This window comes from Platalea leucorodia (genome assembly GCF_965183815.1).
Source record: "Platalea leucorodia genome assembly, chromosome: 3".
NCBI lineage: Eukaryota > Metazoa > Chordata > Aves > Pelecaniformes > Threskiornithidae > Platalea > Platalea leucorodia.
Genome location: NC_138825.1, coordinates 27,227,512 through 27,252,287, shown reverse-complemented (window position 1 = coordinate 27,252,287; position 24,776 = coordinate 27,227,512). Strand labels below are relative to the sequence as shown.

General features: G+C 40.8%; 1 protein-coding gene across 1 annotated transcript in view; it reads left to right on the top strand.

The window, feature by feature from the left end:
• HHAT (hedgehog acyltransferase) overlaps window positions 1–24,776 on the top strand; it is a 161,468-nt gene that overhangs the window by 25,081 nt on the left and 111,611 nt on the right. The window contains exon 9 of the mRNA XM_082306270.1: window positions 13,583–13,618. Within this exon, the coding sequence (XP_082162396.1) occupies window positions 13,583–13,618 (36 nt within the window). The remainder of the gene's footprint in view (window positions 1–13,582; window positions 13,619–24,776) is intronic.

Below are 24,776 nucleotides of genomic sequence, written 5' to 3'. Positions count from 1 at the left end.
ATTGGTCAAAGCTGATGTGTGCCATACAACTTCTCAGGTGGGGGGCGCGAATTGTGTAGTGCAACTGGAAAAAGTTGTGCTACTGCTGAATCTTGCAGATTAGTTCAATGTGGAAAAATACTCCTCCACTAGGATAAGACTGTGAAAACTACAGAAACAATAAATAGCACGTAACTAAATCCTAAATCAATTTTGACATGTTGGTAATTGATTTTGGCAATGTATTCTGCGAAGAAACTTGTCAGTTTGTAAATTAGGACAATCTTTAGCACAGATGCTGTTCATGGAAAAAGAAAATCATTCTTCCATTTTTGTTTCCATACTCTGCTACTGAGTGTGGCGAGTGCTCTTCTGCAAAGAAGTTGGACACATTGATTGGATGTGCTTTGACGTGCCATGGGAACAGCATGGCATAAGAAACCAGTTATCTCTGGTCATAGACTGATATGAAATATGCAGAAGCACAACTCTTCTCTGCCTTTGCACCTTAAAATTTGCACATTCCCAAGTATCTTATCCCAAAATAATAATAATTTGGAGACAAGTGTGTCGGGGCCAAATTGTGCTAAAACTTCATGTGTGTTTAATATAAGTTAGCCTCAGCAAGGGTAGAGGTTCCTCAGGAAGGCAGTAAGAAGTTGTATTTGAAAGGTAGATTTCACAGGAAAAAGAATTTTATCCAGAATAAAGAAAATGGAGTTGAAGAAATGCTGCCAGATTAAAATAAAATAATGCAATGGTGGAGAAAGATCTGGCCACTTTCAACTACCATGCCGTAAGTTCTAGATTCCACCTTGTATTTAACACCCCAATTGTTGACCAGACAGGATTCTGACACAAGTCCCGCCATTTTCTTGCATGCTAATGGATGGACTAGGAGGGCTGTATTTTGTGTGTACAGACACATATACACACTTCTATATGAACACATGCAAAAATGGTGTCTGGGTTATGATTTGAAAGAAATTGTCTGCAATTCAGTCTGGTTTACCCACCTTATTATCTCAAAAGCATTGCTTGCCTTATATGAGAAAAGAGGTCTACATGCAAGGTCTCGGCGAATTGCTCCAAATTATGGATTAGAATTTTGCTGTGGGCTAATTGCATTCTCTGCTATAACCATGCTGTAGAAAATGGATCTATAAATGAAAATATAATCTCATCTGCAGCAGTTTCTTCCTCATCCTGATACTTTTTGTCTACCTCCACTGTTGTTCTTGAAGCCTTTCCCCCTTTGGAAACAGTTCCTTGTGTATGTCTATCAGAAAGGAATTTTTCCCTTTCTTTCAGATTCTTTTCTGAGAAAAGACAAGTCTGATACTGATGTTATGTGTGAGTGTGAGCACAAGAGATCACTGTGACCACATGCAGTAATTTTGGAATGATGAAAGCAAGCAAAAATGTACCATCTCTTATTTCTAGCTTAAACACTTGATAGTATTTACATCCAATTGCCTATTCTTAGTTTGTGGTGAAGACTGGAATAGATTTTTAAACAAGGAAAATGGATTTTCTGACCTGTAGGGGGAAAAAAGTAATTAAAGTCCATTTTCACCTGTGCTTCTCATAGTCTCAGCCCAGTTTATCATGTACTTCCCTTCTTTGGGCTTCTGATTTTTGTATTGGAATAAATCATTTTGGGAGTTAACTTATTAAATATATCAAGACAAGCAAGCTGCTGAGAGGCTTTATGTTATATCATTAAGGAAATATAAATAAGATCTGAAATGGTGTTTCTGTCTGCTTGATTTGGGAAGCTTGCCTCCTTAAATTCCCAAATAGCTAATGTCTGGCACAAATTAAGACAAACACGATTGTCCAACTGTAACTGTGCTACAGCCATGGGTGGGCAGGAGGACATCCCTGCCTCTGGGCTCAGAAAAAGGTGCCTTTACAAGTTTAGGGGCTTGTACTCTAACAAACTCCTGTGGAAAGCTCTTTGCTTTCTGTTTGAGTATTGTAGTGCTCATTTGCTGTGGTGTTTCTGGATAAGTCGATGGATGGTCTGAAATTGGAGATAGCAGATTTTCTCCCTAAATTTCTCCTTCCTATGAGTTTAGTGCTCTGATTATATGCTAGTAATAACAGCAAATTGCTGTTGTGCAACCTGTCATTTGGAGGTAAGTACAGGGGAAAAAGGAAGGATGCTAAATGATGGGTCGTAAGCTGCTTCCCATGGCAGGTGTCCTCACGAGTCAGTTAAGTTACAAATCCTTGAAAAATTTGCATGAGGGAAGGAGAGGCAGGCAGTGAAAAGGAACTTCACATCCCCATCCCCATGGGAGTGTGAAGAAGGGATTTGGTGCGAATCACCCAGAGCCTGGTGGAAATCTGAATGGCACATCTAGATCTGTGGCTCAGACCTGCTGCCCGCCTTGCTGTGGGAGGGGTTGCAGTGGCAGCAAGAGCCGCTTCCCAAAGCTGCGGGAGGACCTTTGGGGTTCTGTGCCTGGGGAGGGGATGCTGGCTGGGGATCACAGCAGGGATGCTGGGCCAAGCCTACCTGTGCTATGAACAGAGAATCTCATTTTAAGTGCTGTAAGTGGCCTAGCAGTCAGCTTCAAGAGGATCAGGTATTTTGAGGTGACTTGTTTTGTATTGATCCTATAGTTCTAGACAGTTATGTTTTTGAAAGCTCTCTTCTCCGTGCCTCTGATGGGACTTACCCAGCAGCTGGAACTGAGAGACAAGAAAGGGAAGGACAGGCTTATGTGTATTTCCCTTTCCTCTGGAGATTAGCAGTGTCACTTCTGTCGCTTCCAGCCTGTGATATTTTCAAAGAAAAAGTTGTCCAGTGTGTTTTAGACAGTGTATCAGGCAGAACAAAAATGTCTTTTAATGATCTAGCTTCTCACCAGTTTTAATCTTAAAAAATGTTAATGCTGCAGCCTTTCTATTTAAAAATCAAAAGGCACCTCTTCCCCACTCTATATTTTTAGAGATGATCTCTTAAATAGGAAAAAATTATTTAAAAGCATAGTTGGATTAAACAGAATTACACCCACAGTGTTGAAATGGCCTAGTGCTCATGAATAAGGGGAACTTGTATTGAAATACTAAGAATAGAAGAAATCAATATTGCCAAAGTGTGCAGAAGTCCGAATACATCAATGCCCATAAGCCATGTTAAGCCTTCTTTTGCAAACTTTAACACCTGAAGCCATAAGATCTGGTTTGTGTTTTGTCTGGACAAGTACACTGAATCGGATCCCAAATCAATAGTAAAAATAACATGCGTAAGAACAGTTTTGTCGTGACAAGCTTGTGTTTGCATGTATTTGTGGATGATGTGCTTTAAAAAGCTTAAAGAATATTAGTTTTTATTCTTGAAAAGCTTTTTATGCAGTCTCTGAAGATGCTGGGTGAGAGTCTCAGAAAGGAAAGGGCTCTTTTTTTTTTTTTTTTTCTTCCTTCTGGTACATAAGGACTAAGGTTGAAAGTAAGGCAGGTCTCGCTGTACGCCCTTGCTACCTACCACCCCTGTGGTACTTCTAAGCAGTGTGCTCCTGTGTGACATACGCAGTTACTGTGCGGAGTAACAGCTGGAGTCAGGGTGGTCTTTCGAAGAGAAGAGCCCTCCTTAGAAAGTCTATGGAGTTATACATAACCTTTAAGTGATACACCTGCTTGCCAATATCAGAATACTGAAGCCGCTTGCCCAAAAGTTGGGCATTTAATTGCAGAATTAGTGCACGTTTTTAGTAGTGGAATAACTTGTTTCTAAGTTGAAAAATAACACTTTTCCTGATTTACTTATTGTATTTTTCATTAACTGTTGCGATGCTTAAAGCCAAATGTTTATCTGTGACACATTATTTTTAGCTAACATGTCACCTGAATATATGAAAGATGCTTTAGTTCTGGACTGGTTAGTCATTCTCTCACTGATAGAGACAAAAGATTTAACTGCTTTTGACATCAGCCAAATTAGTGCATGCTACAGTTCTTATCTACTGTACAGCTCAATTTGCTAGATGTATTAAAACTTTAAAAGGCTCCTTAAATCTCTTCAGTAGAAGAAAAAAATCTATTTGTCTCTTTGGAGTGTAAAAAGAGGCAATAATGAAGCACTCTAATCCTTCTTGGGTCTAAATTGCATAATTACTGGAAACTTATTTGAGTAGTGACTGCTTTGTTACTGTAATTTGAAATTGCTGGGCTTTTTTAACAAACAAGCTAATCCTACCTACTGCTGATCACCCGTGAAGCCCGTTCTTCATAGTATTTGACATGAGCTCTGCATAGATACAAACTATTACTGCTGCTCACATTTGGCAAACAGCACTCTGCCTGCTCACAACCACTGTAGAAAATGAGTAATGGCTATTAATAAACTTCATTGTTCTGTTTGCAGTAAGGATAGGGCTCTCATAGTAATTGGACAATCATGCTGCACTGCAAGAGTCTTACTCGAGGAAAACTGAAGGAGGACTTACCCTATGGGAGTTTGCCGCTAATGGGCATTAGGTTTCATCCACTCTCCATGAGCTACCACAGGCTTTTGAAGAATCAAGGAAAGTATAAAATTAAAGTAATATTTCTTCTGAAGGGTTCTAAGAGAGATTAACAGAATACAAATGAGATTTGCTCTTTTTAAGAAAGTGTCTACTGAACTGTATCACCAAGATCCAGCGTGATGGATACGTGAGAAACAGAACTAATTTCTTGTCTTAAAGCCTCCTAAGTAGGCAGACCTGTATATAATCTTATGTTAACACTGGCAATGACTGATGCCTGCTTAAAAGTTCTGCTTGTGTCTCTGTCCAGGAGATTGCGGGGGTGGGGGAAGTCGCTGCATAGGATCATTAAAACTTTCCTTAGGCTTTCTGATATAATACAAGTTGCATGTTTAAATTGAAATGAAACAACAAAACGTATTAGATCATGGATCCAATTTGTAGGCTGGAGGCCACTAGCGGTTTCTGAAGTATTTTCTTTTGTGGACCACAAAAGAACTCTCTCCTTGTGCTATCTTATTATAGATTATTTTTGCTATGCAGGTCTTCAGCTTGAGCTCCCAGCTAATAACTGAAACTCCACAGATGAAGCTTTGGGACTTAGTGATATTTTCTGCTTGGAGACAAAGGTGTTTCTAACAAAATGTATACCAAAGTTGGACTCTATCCTGCATTACATAGGCTGTCCAGAGTCAGTCCAGGTATTTCTGCTTCCATTGAAATCGATGAGAGTTTTGCTGCTGATTTTGACTGGGTCAGGATTTCATTGTGGATTTCCACCATTCTCATAGGTACGGGAAGCCCTAGGTTCTCCCTGTGATGCTATGCAGGAAATGCTTTGCAAATAAAATGTTTAAGGTTTGCTCTGTTCAACCTTAAAGTAATCACATATTGTAAATGTGTTAAAAAAAAAAAGTACTCTTCTTGTGAAGTAAGGCGAATGTTTACATGTCGGCCGTATTGGTGCTGAAGAGCTCTACAGCACTAAGCAGGAACTCTGGATGGAGGCATCTGGCACAGGCTGAATGCAGTGGCAGCTTTGGTTAGTCTAATAATGGAGGAAACCAAAAGGCAACTTGGTATTGTTGAATCATTCCAGGAAGAAACAGAACAGAAATTCAAAGTGTTTTATCTAAGCATGAAGTGTTAAAATTCCAGTATGTCCTTAAGCAAGTGTCAGAGAATATGATAAAGATATCTTCATGTATATAGAAGTCCTGCTTATTACTGTAACAAGAAATTGCTTGTCAAAGACATGATATAAAAGCATTTGACAGTCTTCATATTTTTTCTTTCAAATATCATAGATTTTTCTTTTTTACTCTTAGCTGCATTTTTTACATTGAGACAAAAGAAAGCTGCTACTAAGAGTTTGCTGCATTGCAGATAGTTAAAACTTAAAATACAAAGCTCACAAACAAAAGACAGTCCATTGAAGCTTGAGATCTAGGCTTAAGCAGGTTCTTAAGATCTTGATGTTTAAAAGAACATTGAATTCACTTACACAGGAATTTTGTCATTGGGTTGAGCCAGGGTTCGCTTCATGGTAAGAACAGAGATGTTTTGTTTTTTTTTTTTTTGCATAGGAAATGATAGGATTTGTTTATCTTGAAGGAATGCCAAAAGAGCTCCATATATGTATTTGTTCCTGATTCCAATACCATATCAGTGGGAGACTGTAAAATCTGCAGCTGAGCCCAGAGAGTGGTGGTTAACGGAGTCAAATCCAGTTGGTGGCCGGTCATGAGTGGTGTTCCCCAGGGCTCAGTGCTGTTCAATATCTTCATTGATGATCTGGAGGCGGGGATTGAGTGCACACTCAGTAAGTTTGCAGATGACACCAAGTTGGGTGGAAGTGTTGATCTGCTGGAGGATAGGAAGGCCCTACAGAGGGACCTGGACAGGCGGGATCGTTGGGCCAGGGCCAACTGTATGACATTCAACAAGGCTCAGTGCCGGGGCCTGCACTTCGGTCACAACAACCCCATGCAACGCTACAGACTGGGGGAGGAGTGGCTGGAGAGCTGCCTGGTGGAAAAGGACCTGGGGGTGTTGGTTGACAGCCACCTGACCATGAGCCAGCAGTGTGCTCAGGTGGCCAAGAAGGCCAATGGCATCCTGGCCTGTATCAGGAATAGTGTGGCCAGCAGGACCAGGGAGGTGATGGTGCCCCTGTATTCAGCACTGGTGAGGCCGCACCTTGAGTCCTGTGTTCAGTTTTGGGCCCCTCATACAAGTAAGGACATTGAGGTGCTGGAGCGTGTCCAGAGGAGGGCAATGAAGCTGGTGAAGGGTCTGGAGCACAAGTCTTATGAGGAGTGGCTGAGGCAACTAGGGTTGTTTAGCCTGGAGAAGAGGAGGCTGAGGGGAGACCTTCTTGCTCTCTACAACTACCTGAAAGGAGGTTGTAGCAAGGTGGGGGTTGGTCTCTTCTCCCTAGTAACAGGCGATAGGACAAGAGGAAATGGCCTCAAGCTGCGCCAGGGGAAGTTTAGGTTGGATATTAGGAAAAACTTCTTCACTGAGAGGGTGGTCAAGCACTGGAACAGGCTGCCCAGGGAAGTGGTTGAGTCTCCATCCCTGGAGGTATTTAAAAGATGGGTAGATGTGGTGCTTAGGGACATGGTTTAGTGGTGGACTTGGCAGTGATAGGTTAACGGTTGGACTCGATGATCTTAAGGGTCTTTTCCAACCTTGACGATTCAATGACGATTCTGTTTGCTTGCTATATTTATGTCTACTGTAAAATATCTTCTGTGACAATTTAGTTGTTGTTTTTCTATTTTAAGTTGTGCATCTGCTTTCTAAATAGTGTATCCTAGCATGGTGGCAGTTACATTATTTAGGAAGCGTGCTGATTGTCACTGAAGAGACAAGCTTTGCTATGAAGGCGTAGGTTTCATGTAAACTTGCAGAAAATGATGTCTGAATCCATGCAAGCTATAGACAGGCAAAAGTGTCTTTTAAAAATATGGATGGCTTTCCTAGATCTTTATTTAATAATGAAGATGATGATGAATCAATTAATAGCAGTCACTACTTGAAAAATACTTATTCTACTTGGTAGGCATACCCCCTCTAGGGGATTTGCTTTAGCAAAGTTTTGTAGTTTATTGAGACATTAAATAATAGCACTTACAAAACCTGCATATAGACTTTGCTATCTGCTTTCCCTGTTGTAATCTTATTCTTCAGACAAGACTCTAAAACATGTTTCAGACTTATGTTGCACACTTGTAATTATTTGTAATTTGGAAGCTTTCATCTTCGAGGGATTGCCAGCTGGGGAGGTTGCCCCAGGCAGCATTGGAAGAAAGATGAGCAGAAATAGGAGGATCCAGAAAAGTAGTTTAGAACTGCTAAATGGTGGGGCATCTGTCAGGGGAATTCTCTTTTATGCAGTCTTTTGGGCATCCCTGCTGTAAGACGTTGCTTGAGAAAGAAGGAAAATGAAGCAACTTAAGGGCATTGTGTCAGTGAAAGCAGCTGTCATTTGATGACCTCTCCGTCTCCAGTGCAAAATGTTCTGGTGTGGGAGAGACTCTTAGTCAGCAGCTCATCAGCATAATGCCAGATTTACTTGCAAAGACTGCTAATGGAAGTGCTGGTCTTGCAGACACTGTTCTGTGGTTAAATAGGATGGGCTTCTCTAAGGATATGTGAATGACCTAAGCTTTCAATGTCAAGTTTTAGCCACATTTGTAAAAGGAAGGGCTGAGAACCATTGTTAAAACGTTGCAGCAACTACAACGCTGCTTCTAAGAGGTGGTGAATACCCACAGGGTAGAGAGTACTGAAGCTATAATAAATAACCCACTTGTTTGATTTCATCACCATAAATGGCAACTAGTCTAATTGATTTGAAGATATTTAAGTGTAGTTATTGTATTGTTTACTCCAGTGAAATGTGGGGTAGCACTGCTCCTTGAACTCCTTTCCTGCTTATAGAAATTACACCATTCCTTTCTACGTTCAAAAGCATTCACGTTCCAGCAGCAACATGACTGCTTTTAAGGTGTCTGGGATATTTCTGTCTGCAATACAGTCTCTGGGCACATAGTATCACATTTACCTGTCTCCATCTATGTTACTGTTTTTGAACTCTTTACAATGGCAAACTATCTACCTAGATCTACTCCCCTGAAGGTAGGGCCCAAAGTTAGAATCATGCCACTGTCTGCTTTCCAGAGTGGTGATGTACTGTCTGCTTGCAGTGGGCCTCTTCTGAAGTGCGTGGTTAGCCAAATGCTTTCCAGATCATTCTACATGTTGCATGATTTGTTGTGCTTTATTTCCAGTAATAGTGTGCAGCCCAGCACTCCTGGGGAGGAACTGACAGAAAACAAAGCTGTGCTGGTTTCTCTTCAGCACGTGGTTTAAAACTATGGATATACAAAATCAGGGTTTGGCAACTCAAATTATTGCAATTAGTTTCATAAAAAATCATTCTAGTAATGAGCTTAACTTTAAATTTATTCATATGATCCTGACATGTGCTTGGTGCTTATGCTTTTTGTTGTGCTGTAAATTATTGGGAATGAGGTCTCGCAATCAAACCTTGTTGTGAGAGGGGGGTCCTTTAGCTGTCATACTGGATTTGTGAATTGCAGTCCTTAACTAATGAGTAGCAGTTTTCATCTAGGTAGGTTTGGGGTCAGGTCCTTGAATAACAGGCTGGCATAACTTCATTGAATTTGAAAGTTGTACACTAAAGGCTCACAAAACTCCTCTGTTGAGGAACCAGAGCTTAGACCTCAGTTAAAGGAAGGCACAGCTTTGTGGAAAGTGGGACCATAAACAATCCATTGGATAACATGTGCTTATAAAGAGTGCTGACCAGGGTGGGCATTTGGATGGTGACGCTCAGGAAACAAGAGTCTGTCACTGCATGTCAATCTGTAGCTCTACTGGGAGCTACCCTGCCTGCTGAGCTCGGGGTGTGTGGCCAGGAGAGCATGAACCAGCACCTAGGAGAAGATCCTGAACAGTTTTTGATCCTGATTTATATCAGTATGCGCCAGCCTGCAACAGGCAGATACACTGCAGCACTCCTAAGTGGCAAGTGGTGGGCACAGGATTTCAAAATAAGGTCCAACTATGAGGAAATTGGACAGATGGAAATCTCAGAGCGGGTCCAAAGTACCCATAACATGAGGGGGGAACAGATGACTGGCTTCTCTGATACCCTGACTGCAGCATGAACAGAAACTTGTCACAGTTTTGCTCATTTGGCTTTCAGAGAGATATCTCTCTCTTTCTCTCTCTTCCTCTCTCTTCCTTTTTGCATCCTGGGGACAAAAAGAGGGGTTTTGTACTTTTTTTTTTTTCTGGGAATCAGCACATGCACTGAAATTGTAATCCTATTGCTGCTGACTCTGGTTCACACCAGCATGATTCTGCCTTTTCATCTCTCTCCTATATAAGAGGAATTTTTTCTTCCCCTGTGACCCATGAGCTTTGTGCTGACTGCAAATTTGGAGGCAGCTTGTTGCATTATGCATTTAGCTTTCAAAGCAGAAACTGCATGTCTGAAATAATTTTCAAAATGTACCTTGAGGAGAGAGATGTATGCTTGCAGGCAGATATTTCAAAGATTGTATTTTGGAAAAGGTCCTTGTTGGTTTAGTATATGTATATTGTTGGTCGTTGATTTCTAGTTGATGTACTGGGAAAAGATGAATTTGATTAGGAAGGATTGTATGTAAAATCTTTTGTTGAAATGTGTCAGAAACTAGAACTTCCATGCTTAACAAAAGCGTTAAAGTTGCATACAGAACTGTGATTCAAAACTGCCCTTCAGAGAAACAGAATTAAAGACATTTTTGTAATGAAAATAGCTATCGAATTGTCTGCAATGAGTAACATGATTATGAAATGGAGGTTAAATATATCTCCCCTTTGTTGTTCCACTGACTAGTCGAGATTTTGCCCTGTTCAAAGACTACCATAACTATTTTAATAAACTAGATTTTACCCATTAGTTCTCAAAAAATTAAAATACTATATTGCTACTGACATTTGAGCAGTATAAAGAATTTAACTGGCAAATCATTTTTTTACTTGTATTGCTATGGATATTGTTTCTACTGTTATTTTAGATTGTAATTAAAACTTTTATTTCAGAAAATTGTGCTAGTTGCAGGATTTCAAAAAGCGTTTGTGAAACATTTATGTAACTGAGGCACCCTAAATTGCAAGGGCTACCAGATAAATCCTGTCTTTTGTAGAGCAGCTCAGGCTTGAACAAGCTGTATGGAGTTATTATAAATTATGTTGCAATATCAAGTAAATATGGGTGTACTTTATAGGCAGTAGATAATCATGTCAATGTGCATATGGCAGGTGTAATTCCGAGTTAACTGTGGGGGGCACTGTGTCATGCCTGATAGGTAGATTCCTGTGATGTTGAAGGGATCACTATGAAATTTTAAATACAAATGCAGTGTGATTACTTGTTCTCTTTTTTTGTTTAATGAAGTTGCTTATTCCACTCCCAAGTTGCATTCTGAACACTGCTATACAAACCCTCTTTACCCCTTGTTAACATTTCCATCTGAGAATGGAAGGATTAGTTACATCTACCAGATCTGTTACCATTGCTACTTCACTGTATTTTCACTTCACTTGTAAACTTAAATGCAGTATGTATTTACATATGAACAAGCAGAACAGTTGAAAGTGTGGTAGTGTTTTGTCAAAACCAGCCTCTTGTAATCCTAGCTTTTCAGTATTTTTGCCTTGCACAAATGTCTGTATTCATTATCCTAGGTGCTTAAAAGTGTACGTACCCAATATCCATAGCCTTAAGTAATGCAACTATTTCTCCCATTTACAGTTTGAAATTGTTTGGCCTTATTGTTCTTGCTTTTGGAACTAATCAATGATACTGTCCTGAGGTGTCTTTAAGACCTAGGTGCACACTCTGATGCTACTGCCTATTCTCGTAATTCTTTGGTCGTAGTGTAGTTACATCTTTAAATGATTACACTGTTGAGAACTCAGGATCTTAGGTAGTCAGTTGAAATGCACCAGTACAGCATCAAACTGAGGAATAATGGTGCCTGTCTGTCTACACTGAGTTATATGCCTAGGGAGGCTCTGATTGATTCTAATAAATTAGTTCTATGTTCATTTTTAATACTTACTGAATATTTTGTGGAAATATTTTAATAGCTAAAGCCCATATGAAATAAAGTTATAAGTCTTTTTTTAATAGCAACTACATTATGTTTTGGAAAGAGTGAAAAATGAGAGAAAAGATGGCATGCAAGTCTACAGCAAGCTATCTTGTTTTCCCTCCCTGTCTGAACCCACTCTGCCTCAGCTTTGTCTGCCCCAACCTCCTTCAGCTCTGATCATCTCAAGTTAGTAGGACCGTTCCGTTTCCATGCTTGTTGTAGGCCCAAGTCCTTTGGCTTTTCGTTCAGTGTCAAAAGTGGCAATATTTTTACGCTCCACAACCTTGTCCACAAGAAGCTCAGTTGTTGTGTCCCTTCAGAGACGATAGCAGATTTGGTCATTGCCATCAGAGAACAGCTAGGAGAATGTCAAAAGATGAGCTTGGCTGAAGGTGTGTAAGATGGCTGTTTAGCATACAGCTGTTCGCTGGAACTGTGCAAGTTTCCTCTTCTCCCCATCCCAGCAGAAACATACTGAAGTGCTTGGTCCTAGGAAGAAAAAGTTTTCAGAGCTATAAATACAGACTGTGGGCAGCTCTGATACAGCAGACTGTCTGTACAACACAGAATATTTTAGAGAAGACGGGGAGCCAAATTACAGTATGTATCCAGGCAGGATGAATGCAGAAAGATAACTGGATATACTGGATGAAGTGTAATTACACAGTAATGTAACAATAATATGAAATGGGGAATGATTTTAGGTAAGGAATGTGAAAATAATGGTTTAATGATGACCATGTGCATGTTCCTGGCAGAACATTTTTTTCTGTTGTAAGACAGCTTTTAAATGAGAAATTTGCACCCCTCCTCTCCACCTTGCTGAACCAGTGGACTTTCCCTCCCTGTTAACTCCTAGAATTTCTACAGCTCATTGTCTGCTGTTATCAGGATGCCTTTAACTATCCGATGACTTCTTTTGCTGTTTCAGGTAGAAGGCAGCATGCTGCAAGCAATACCGTTAAAATAAAACCATGTTGTACTCAAATGACCAATTAGTTTTTTGGAACAGGATGCTCAAGAGCTTAGTATATGCCAAAATGTTTTCTGTGTACAGAATGTAAGCCCATTTCAGAGCAAGTTCAGCACTGGAAATGAGACATTTGCATTTTCAAATTGTACCGTTATGCACACAGTTAATCTGGGATTATATTGATAGTCCCATAAAACCGGCACATACTTCACATACTAAGTAAATGTCTTAAATCAGCAGATACCTTCCTGTAGTGTCAAGGATTTGCTAGTACATTGTTCATGAGCTTGATTCTCCTGAGCTGGCTGAGGGATGGAGGAAATGGAAAAGAAACACTGGCATTAACTGCCGATATATGTTGTTAGTGCTGAAGTTTTCAGGCATGGTTCTTGTAATTTAGTGTGATCTAACTTGTACTTACTGTCAAAAGTCCTCAAAGTTATTTTCCTCATCAGATCTGAGCAGAACACACTTGCAAGGCCCACTTGTTATATTGTGTGTATCTGAAGGAGACATAAGGGGGTTCTTAGATTATTCTGTATCGTGAAGAGAATTCACAGCAATCCCTTGCAGAGCAGAAAAGGGGAAAGAAAGGATTCCACGGTAGTTTTGCATAGAGGATCTACCTGCATATGACAAAATCACGCAGACTCACTGGTCTCAGTAGCAGAATATACACTATTTATGCTTTATGTGGATTATACTACTCTGAATGTTACTGTATTGAAGAAATACTGAAACAATGAATTTGTGAGCTTTTCAACATGCATCTAAAGCTTTCCATATGAGGATCATATTAAATTTCACATGTCATTACAGAAAGGAAATTGTATATTACACTTTTGCTTCTGTTTTATTAATTCCAGTAATTTTATATTTATCTTTGGTATTATTGGTTGTTTTAAAATATGGTGTTTGTACAATACCCAAGAGTAGTATTTTTTTAATAATATGGTGAATCTTTTTTCTTACAGAAGTTTTGATGTTGGGCTACATCGCTTTCTGGTCAGGTAAGCTAATACTTATTTTGAATTGTAATTCCATACTAAAGAGCATTTCTGCTGTTATAAGTAGAGATGGCCATGTGAACTCAATACTACTTGATATTTTCTATGGCAAGATCCTCTTTTGTCTTCCATTTATATATTAGTTTGAGAAACTTTAACTACTTGGCTTGGATATCTACCTAATGTCACTCTCTAAGGAACCTCTTCTGGTGTCCTTCAGGAAAACCTTGACGCAGGAAATTCAGTGGCAGTGTTCCACTCATTCCTGAGGAAATCTTAATTTTTCTTGTACTGAAGAAAAGCTTTTTAAAGTTTTTTTTTCCACTGGTAATTCGAGTGCCTTCATACCTTCTAGTAAGGCCTTGAATTTTATAGAAAATTGTGACTGTGGAGGGGAGTTTTATTTTCTCAATAGAAAACTTGATTAATTTGATGCACGGGATGGACTATGTTCTGAAGATGAATAAGGGAAGTGGAATAATTGCTGTGTGTCTTTTTGTTTGCTGACATTTGGAGGAATGCAGTGATTAAAGCAGGGCACTTCAACAAGAAAAGGAAGGTTAATGCATTTGAATGCTGCACTGAGAAACTGGTTTTGCTGTTTGGAGTTCTTTTGTGTGAGCAAAGTCACAGGTGTTCACTAAGAATGTGTTTGCATTCATTTTTAATAACATACCTATCACTATCTAATGATCTTTACAAAGAAGTGCAACGCGTACCGTGAAAGATGAAGTTTGCCATGGTGTTCAGGCCATTAGAGAATTCATTCTGTCAGTTATTTCATTCCACTAAAATGTTGCAATATCGATCTGTGAAGAACTTTACCTTGGAAGAATGAATCTAGTATGGGAGCTGGAGCATGCTGTTTGAGTCCCACCATAAGGATCAGGTCATGCTAGCCTTCCCTTGGTTTGGCCTTGCTACCAAACTCATTATTTTATGCTGCTTTGTTATTTGTCCTGGATAAAGATTCTGTTAAACCTTCACAGTCATGAGTCCTTGTGGCCTTAATGCAGAGGTTTTTGGCAGTAATTCACAGACTCTGGAGCTCTAACAGGTTGATCGCTCCTGATGGCTTTTTACTCCTCTGGTCACTCACTTGAAACGTGTTTTCTAATGTTTTCAGAACCTTGCTAGTTGCTCTTGACTGTAGCTAGTAAAAGAAGCATACAGCTCCAGACAGAATGATAAATGCCTAGAAGCATTTCTCTGCCTTAGGCTCAGCATCGCTTGTGTTCTTTTCACTTTGTCCACTGAATTATCTAAGATACCCCTTTCAGATTCAGTTTATCCAGATTATCAGTATTGTGGCTAAATCCAGGAAGAAATGGTAATCCTCTGTCCAAGGTCTGGGTGCCAATTGGACAATAATACAAAAGGTATATCTTAAAGGGAAGAATACTGGGTAGTATCATATTGAACACCATGCTTTTGTGGTTTAAACTAAATACGAAAACCAGGAAAGATATGAGATCACACAAAGCCTATGTCACAGGGAAAATCAAGTTTGTTTTAAGGTTGCACGGGCAAACCCCCATCCTGACATCTCAAACCTTTGAGCATAGGCTTTGTAACACTAGGGTTATTTATGTAGTTCTCTGCATGTAACATGACATCTTTTAACAGGCAGCTCTCTTCAGTAAAGCCATAGTGTCAATACTGCTGAAGATATATGTATTTCAGTGTGTAGATATAGTTTTTTGGACTACTGAATGTATTTAAGTTCTGGTATCAGTTCTACACAATTAGTTGCATCTATGTTTTGACCAGCAGATTGATTTTTTTTTTTTTAAATAATCATAAGAAATGGAAATCATCATATTAAGAAGTGGTTTACAAATATGCTACTGTTATAAAGGGAATACAGTGCACAAGAAGGTCTCCTGGGAATGTGGACAACTACTTAACCAAGAATAGAGTCATGGTAAGCATTGACGTACTAAGTTTGAGCCCCTGGTAATGCTTCTGCCACAAAATATGATTTCACTTGCTATACAGAGAATGTAATAAGATATTATTCTCTTATACTGCATTGTTTTACATCCTGTGGAGATGCAGTATTGGAGTTCTATGCTCGTGCAATCCCTGGACCGCAAATATCCATTGAATTTGAATGAGTTGAATGTCATATTTGACTAATGTGTCACTTTTTCAAAGCCAACTGTAGGTTCTATGCAGTGTGGTGGTCTAACCTTAGACAGCTTTAATACTTCATTCTCAGTCTGTCACCTACCCCTGTTAACTTGGGGAGCCATCAGATACTTTCTCTGTAACTGTACTGCTAAGGAGGAAATGTTCCCTTCTGTTGTCGCAGTATGAGTTTTGCTTGGGTTTCCTTAACTAAAAGAAAAATTTCCTTTGTTTAGTAGATGAATTTTGGACTAGGAGACAGAGGACTTGGTGTTACATCTGCTGTTGGTCTGCCATGTGACTTTTAGAAAGCTATTGCCTTTGGTTTTGCCTATTTAGACAGTCTCTGCTCCCAAGAACTTGCAGATCTTCTCCTTCTGTGTTCATATAGTATCTGTCATAAATGATGCTCTTCACAGTTTGGGTTTCTATGTGTGAAATGCAAACAGTGGGGAAAAAAAACCCAAACAAACCCAAATAAAAACCAAGCAAACCAGAGTTTCAGGAAGTGTTGAAAAATCTATGAATGGAGATGTGAAATGTTCAGGAGATACTATATTGTTTTAAATATAAGGATGCCAACCTGCTGTGGAACATTGAACCCAATATGACACTTTCAAATATAAAATGCAGTGCCAACAAAACTAAAATGGTCTCTGCGAAAAGGACAATCTGTGCCTAATTACTTATTGAAGTGCTGATTGAAGGGACTAGGACTGTACATAGCCTGACATAACACAGTCATGCTTCACTTGGGCAAGCCATTGACACAAATATGACAGAATTACAGCTACACAGCTTCTTCTGTGTTCTTCGCAAAAAATATAAAACTTCTGCCCATTCATCTAGCTGTGGCTTGAACTATGCTTCTGATACAGTTTTTAAGATAGCTCAGAAAGGTTTAAAAATCCCATCTTTTAAAATGTATGTTATTGAAAAGTGTATATTATAACTGAAATGGCTAATTATGTGGTGTTTACTGGCTTGGGACGAACTGGATTGTAGGACTAGATTTCTAATCACTTGCGTGCTGACATATGGTGGCATCATGGAACTACTATTTGTGAAATTAAAGTGCAATTGAGTATGTCAGGGTCTGGGCCTTGAACATTTGTTAGCTACACCACAGTGCTTGAAGTGGGGATCCTGGAAATTCATGGGGGAAAGATCAGTAATTTCATGGTGAAAACTGGGTTTTGATACTACCCATTAAAAATGCACTACCCTACTTGGAAGCTCATTTGCCCACTGTTTTCACACAATGATATAAAAAAAGTATTTGTTACTTCTTTTAGGGTCAGCAAAATTATTAATGTTATTTAAATCACACAAGTACTTTACAAACATAGTGATATTTTTTCATTGTGACTACAGGAAAAACAACCCTGTTTCTCCTAAATCTAAGCATTCTCAGAATGGGGCAGTGGGTATATTTTCAGAGTTCAAAGTGCATAACAAATAGCCTTTGTGGTAGCAGTTTAGAGGGGAAAGAGCAAGAGAAGCTGCCTGGTGCTCTTTGCTCACTAAAGCTGTTTTATCCAGGCTTTTCATCCAATGCTGGGAACAGGGCATTGGACGAAATAAAATCGTGAACATATGAGAATATTTACTGTCCTAATGCTAAACAGTGCTTCCTTTAGGGCAACACTGATGAGGGCAGGGGAGAAGAACGACAGTTCCTGGAGGCATGATCCTTTTGAAAAATCTCCATGCTTTCAGCGCTGCTGAAATCACACTCATTTCAGTACAGATCTGGCTTTGAAAAGAGCTGCAGGACCACGCACCCCCAATGTCTCCCAAAGGTGTCCATCTGTTAGCAGTGCTGACAGCTCACCCCATGGTTTGCAATGACTTTAGCTTGTTTAGAGTTGCAGGTTATTTAGGTTTAGCTTATTACCCTGGTGCAAAGGTTCTCCAAATACAAAACTTGAAAATCATCCCCTTTTCTAGTTTTCTCAGGTGAATCAAGGCATAGTTTAACTCTGGGATCAAAATTTAGTATGTGTTGCCACCTGTATTGATTTTTAGTTGGAAACAGGTCACCTCCACGTAAGGGCAGAATGGTCCCATGGCAAAAGAGGGATTATGGTTCTAAATAAGGTACACTCATGAAAGAAGATAAGGAAAAGCCTGTTCATCAGCTCGCTCAAATCCTGTTTTCATTCTCTGTGGACTCTCATAGGACCCTATGTATTTCCATGCTACCCGAAAGAATAACAGAATAATGATGTTAAACCCATTATCAGATAGTTCATTAAGTAAATTAAAAAAAAAAATATAATTTTTTCCTTGTTGTTCTACTCTGTTCAGAAAAGTACCACTGAAATCAGTTCCTGTGAGGTCAAACTTTCTCAAGTGCAGACATTTCCTCCCAAAAGACATCACAGCTCTTTACTGAGATGGTGAGAAGTCACTATCTAAATGTAACTCCTATGGGAAGTGTAGATGCACTGAAAAGCTCAACAATATTCAAGCTATCTTAAGCTGAAGAGATCTATGCCCCTGCTTAAAAAAACAAGCAGTTCTTTCTATCACTGTTCCTGTTTAAAAAACAAACAAACAAAAAAAACCCACCCAAAAAACCCCAACCAAACACCCCCCATCCCCCCCACCCCAACAATAAAACCCAATACTTCTGAGCCTTCCCTTTCTCTCTAATGCACCCAGGTCTTGGAAAGCCAACACTTGGCGCAACAGTTCCTGTCGCTTTGTATTGCACCTCTAACTCCAGTGCTGGGTAAGATCGGAGGTGATTCTGGGCTCCAACAGCTAGACACAGATTCCCTGCTGGGGTGCCACATGAGATGCTGCATAAAGCATAGTCCTCTCGGGAGCCAAATACCAGTGCTAATGCGGTACAGTCTCTCTGCTGCTGCTTGGAATGTGGCTGCCCATAAAATACTACTGATGTTCTAATATACTGTAGCTGGGCTAGGCAGCACAGTATTAAAGAGATTCCACTTTTCTTGCAAAAGGATTGAGAGAGGTAATGCCTTTGAAATGCTAGGTGTAAAGTCCCACAAGGATGCATCCTTTCTCCTCTGCTCTGTCAAGAAGTTTGGCTTTTTGGTTCACTCTGTGTCCTGGTCACCTAGTCATCCTTACTGCATGCACAACAATCATAGAATAGTTTGAGTTGGAAGGCACCTTTAAAAGTCATCTAGTCCAACGCCCCTGCAATAAGCAGGGACACCTTCAACTAGATCAGGTTGCTCAGAGCCCCATCCACCTTGGTCTTTAATGTTTCCAGCAATGGGGCATCTACCCCCTCTCTGGGCAGCGGGTTCCAATGTTTCACCACACTCATCGTAAAAAATTTCTTCCTTGTACCTAGTCTAAATCTACCCTCTTTTAGTTTAAAACCACTACCCCTTGTCCTGTTGCAACAGGCCCTACTAAAAAGTCTGTCCCTATCTTTCTTATAAGCCCTCTTTAAGTACTGAAAGGCTGCAATAAGGTCTTCCCAGAGTCTTCTCCAGGATGAACACCCCCAGCTCTCACAACAATGTATGCCCAAACTGTCTCCTGGAGCAAGCCAAATCATTTCCTCAAGAACAAAAATCTGAGCGTGGCTCTGGGGTTCATTCACGCCACAGACCCTTTCCGATAGGTGATGGGGTTACAAGTACGCCAACTTTGTCTTCCTGCGCCCTATGCGGTCCCCTGGTATTTCCCCAGTAGCTTTTACTCTTGGGACTTCCCTTCTCTTTTCAGGCTGTGCTTTTAGTCAGTGTGTAGCCTTAGTCTTTTGCCATAAAAAATGGCCACAGTGCTGCCCTTGCCTTCCTTCAGACACCTTGAGGCAAAACATGGTGCCCTAAGGGGAAATTTCTGCATTGTGTAGATTTGGCCGATCTATTCCAAATGAGGTTAATCCTAACCAATTTTGCCAAATCTTTGTACTGCTTTGCCTAGGAGTTCTGGATGACTGGTTGGAGCAGATGGGTTTGACTTTTGTATGTAGCCTGTGTATTTATGGAAGACCCACTGAATAAGCAATACTCTCTCCTTTAGTGTTACCTGCGGTATGTCTATGACAATTTTATGTCTATCTCATTTTTCTCATTTGGATCAGTGCTGGCACGAAGGTGCTGTATTGATTAAGCAGCAATGTATCTGGATGAAGGAAAACAATTTATATTTATCTGTAATCATCAAAGTAATGTACAGGGTAAAAACTGCCAAAGATGCAAGTGCATCATTCTACTTAAATCTACCGATACGCTTCCTGGGGAAGGATCCAGCATTGCTGGTACTTAGTTTGTCACATGCAGGCGGGACCACTGCGTGTAGGATACATGTAACTGCTATACTTGCATTCTCTTTTGGCTCCTTTCTGCCTCCAATCCCTATCTTTTAAACCAAGCAAGCACTGGTAGGGCATGAGGCTCTAGCAAGAATTCACCAGTCTTGACTCCTGTGGATCACTGTGCTCTTCTGGAGCAGCGCAGATAAAGCCAGTGAAGTAGCAGCAGCAGTGTTTTCTGTCAAGGGTGTCCAGCTCTGAAACAAGCTTCTAGAGCAGACTAACACAGAAACAGGCTGTTTCCAAGTTACATTATGAAAACATCCTTTTGGATGAAAAAGCCCCACTCTAACGATACCTCCTTAGCCAGGGAGCTAACAAGAACGAAAGGTGATTCTTGCCATCTTTTGTACGTCTTGTGACGTAGATACGATGTGCTGGAGACAGCCCTTGTGGAGACTTATTGGAAATTTTGTCATGAAGTTAGCACATTGAAAACCCAAGTATGTACTCTTATTGCTAATAAAAGCAATTGTAGTGATCACTAGATACGATTGAATGGCTTTGTGTCTAATTTATAAGTAGTTTTAAGGTGAAAGTGTTTATTTTATTACTGTGAAGAGGTAGTAGTATTAGCTTAGGAATTATTTCTTGTTTAAATTTACTTTCAATATGCGGCCTTAGGGTTTCTGCAAAAATCATTTTAAAGTTCTGAAATACAGAAGAGAACAGCAGTCAATCTATCCATAGAGACCCCTGCGTGGAGGAGCTGAAAGATACAGCTCTTTTTATGAAATACTGCAGTTAGGTCCAGCCGCACCGCAGACTCCCATGAGCTCTGCTTTCAGACGTGCTGGAAGTTTTGCAGTGTTTGCTGGTGTTGGCAATTTTTGAAGGTGTCAGCACTGGTCTAATTGTGTTCCTGTTGAAAGCAGTGCTAACACTAAAGTAATATTAAAAAAAAAATAAAAATCAAACTGGCCAGCGCTTGGAAGCTTCTAAAATGTTCCCAACTAGAAGATCCAGCCATTAAAGTCCTTAGCTAAACTCGTGTGGGTTGCGGTGGGAGGCTCCGTGAATGTTCTGCTGTGTGTGTACTGGGCGTGAGTACAAACTGTACAAGTGACCATGATGTATAAAATCAGTTGGGGTGTCCAAAAACCTCAAGTTTGTTTTTATAAAAACAAACAAACAAGAACAAACCCAAAAAACTTGATCAGACAGTAGTGACGAATGATGCTAAATTGCTTCAGAGCAACTGCAGTCTCTCAAACACCTTCTCAGAATTAAACCTTTTTTTTTTTTTTTAATAGAGCAAACAATCTGTTGTTACAGAATGAATTAGTATCGAGCATGTTGCAAAAATAAGGCTGGGTTTTGTATAAACAAAACTGAATCTTTATGTAAATGTTATGTAAATGTGACATTTAACTTAAACTGTTGGAGTGGGGAAGTCGGGATTAACAAGGTACAGATCTCATCATGTTTATGTGTTGCAACTGTGAATTAAAACAGTTTGTTATTTTTGTTGCAGGGTGTTTGAGTTACTATCTATGAGCAAGAAATACGCTGTTTGTGGAACGTGAAGTATTTTGAGATTCAGTTCAGGCCGCTTTTAAATAATTTTACTGAGTAGTTTAATGGAGCTGGACCAAAGGTTGTATTTCAATATAATAGAAGAAAGTATGTGCCCAGCAGTCGTGAACCACCTGAGATTGTAAGGATTCTGAATTTATTCTTTGTGAAGTCCAGGAAATTATATCACAGGGCATTTTTGTCCCTGACTCTAAGGGCCAGAATTTGGCTGGAGTTTACATGGGATTTCAGTCTGAGGGATTTTGCGTCTTTTATAACTGAAGCAACCTGTATTTCAGAGTCACAAAACTGAATATATAAGAAGTGTTACTTATATAAAAAGTATTATTTATGTAATACTTCTAGTTCCACCAAGTACTTGTAGTTAAAGCTAAGCATGTGTAAAGGTTTCATATGACCTAGAGTATAAATTTACAGATTTCTGCTTAACTTTTGTTTTCTTTTTGGTTGATTCTTTTGTCTTTCTCACTTGCAATGTTGTCTTTTTTCTTCCACATGTCGTGGTTCCTATTTGTATTTTGGCATGCTAAGAGACACGATTGCAACTTCCAAATAGTAGGATGCGGTTGGTATAAACTTCAATCTCAAAGTTATTTCACGTTTGATGTTTTAGATGTGTTTCGGAAAGCCGCGCGCTATTTTTGCACGATAGTGTATTGGAATTGTTGAGATGTAAACCAGCGCCGGAAAAAAAATGTGGAAAAAAAAAAAGGATGAAAAGAGCATTCTTTTCTACTCCCAGCTTCTGGTAAATTAGTTGTATGCGGCACAGCTGCCGTAAATTACATCTTAGCCGGCACATGAATCGGACTAAACCTTTGTAACCTGGATCGCTGCTGCTCTGAGGTTGCCTTCCATCCGCCCCCGGGCGAGGACACGCGCGGTCAACCTCCCGCCCTGTTTTCCCTGCCCGCGCAGGAGAGCGAGCTCCTGAAACGGCAGCGGCTTTACTTCTGCCTGCTGCTGACCGGGTACCGGAGGGGGCCCGGCCCGGGCGGCCCCGGCCAGCGGAGTGGCCGAGAGGGCGCGCCCCGGCCCCGGCGCCGCCCCAGGGCCCCGCCGCGGCGGCCCCTTGCTGCCGCCAGGGGGCGGCCTTGCCCGGGCGCTGCCGGCGGCGCGCGCTGCCCGCCCGCCCGCCTGCGGGGCTGCTGGCCCGCCGCGCGCAGCCGGGCGGCCTGAGCCCCGCGGGGTGGCCCAGGGCCCGCTGCAGTGCCTCCTGCCTGAGGGCAGCCCGGCGGCACCCGCGGAGCTGCGGCTTGTCCTTCTGCGCTTGTGCTTGCCTTGTACCTGGCTAAGCTTGCGAATGGGTGAAACTCGGCGTGTGTAAGCCGTGCTTTCTCTGTAGCGCCTTTCTCTGCGTGGCAAACGTTGCAGGGGACGACGTGGGAGTCCGTAAGGCTGCCTCTGTGTTTTCTGGAAGACGGTCCCGTTCTAGGAAACGTGCGTCCCAGAAGATGCGCTGTATTATGCGACCTCCTGCTTTTGAGCCTTCCCTTCCTGAAAGTACCGGTTCAGACAGTGGGTAGTTCGTGTAACATACGGGATTTTAGGAACAGCTGCTCAGAATAACCTATCTGGGTTAACACAGTGGAATACAGCGTGACTCCTTTTGGCCCCGTGGGCAGGAAAGCTTGCATGTGTTTCTCTTCCTTGGCTACTTTATTGTCTGGAGTGTTCTGGGGACTGAAGGGTTCGGAATCCTCTGCTGAAGATGGCAGCTTTTTGGCTCACCTTTCTGCTTGGGTCAGCTTGCTTGACTTTGCCTGGGTCCAGAGTGGTTTTGAGGTGGTTGTGATATAGCATGTCAAAACAGTAACCCCTTAACTTCAACCTGAAGTCATAAGTTACAAAGTTTTCTCAGATCGCCAAGTCTGGATAGTACGTTATCAGATGTGTTCCTGAAGTAGATAGCACTCCTGCTTATTTTACGGCTGTGCGGTAGCATGCAGCAGTTTCAATCAGATCAATGCCCCAGTAACCCGTGTGGTTGTTTGTACGCAGTCTGCTTTCAGTCCTTGTCCCTCTAAGCTCCAATAGTTGGCTCTAGGTTCTCTGACTAGTCCAGGAGAGTTCATAGAGTTCATGAAGTCTGTGAGTTTTAAATATCTACCTTAGAGCAAGGTGCAAAGAGTGGGCATGAGAAACAAATCTAAAAGAGGGGAAGAAAGGATGAAGGCAGGAGGCATGATAACTCATATCTAGGCTCTCACAGATCAGGTGATTTGAAGGTTTCGGTGTGGAGGTGAAAATACTTTGAGACACCTGAGTCGTGGTATTAGACCTTGATGTCTGTGTATCTGTCTGCAGCAGTATTGATTTCAGTAGTAAAGCCTGAGCAGAGGACTTGACTGCAGTTATTTACAGCAGTGATGGCAACGTTAGTGTGTTTAGAGCTGTAAGCAGGATACCTGGGAGAAGGTAGCGTACACTGTTAAAAAGTGCTGCCTATGTGGGATGGGAGGTGTTTTAGTGAATGTCAAGCTGAATAAGATACCATATTGAAAGCCATATTCTCTCTGGATTGATGCCTAAGTGGCATGTGGCATTGCTGAGTGCAAATCACAGGCCACTGGTGTTACGGAAGGCTCTGGGATCTGTCTGCGGATATGGATACTGTTCTGGCTGACTGGTGGTACTGTGATGTAGAGTGCAATCCTAGCTTCACTGTGGACTGTGGGAATTCAGTGACATCTGAATTTCGCCCTGAAGATCTCCATGTTTTTTCTTTTCATAGATAAAGCAGGATAATGATCATCCTTTGTAAAATGCTTTGAGATCTATGGATTAAGAATGCTATATAAGAGCTCAATGTTGATATTTAGTATGAGCTCTTTACATAACATCAAGAACAGATGATAAAACAGGACAGGAAGTAACTATTGGATTTGGAACCATTCTATCACAGATATAAATTTGAGGGAGGGGAAGGAAATGTGATTTTTTGCAGTCTGTATGTCCCCTTAATTGCTTTTACTTGGGCGGATTATAAATGTAAACAGGGAACTGTAGTAAAAAGTGGATCTTTTAAGCAGCTAAGGTAAAATTAATAAAGCATGTGTAAACTATGTCAGTTAACATCTTTGCGAGTATATGTTCTTTATGATATGCCGTTTAAGGGGAAACGCTCCTTCCCTAGCTCCTAAAGAAATTAGGCCATGTGAATCAAAATCACATGCAGACTTCCATCTT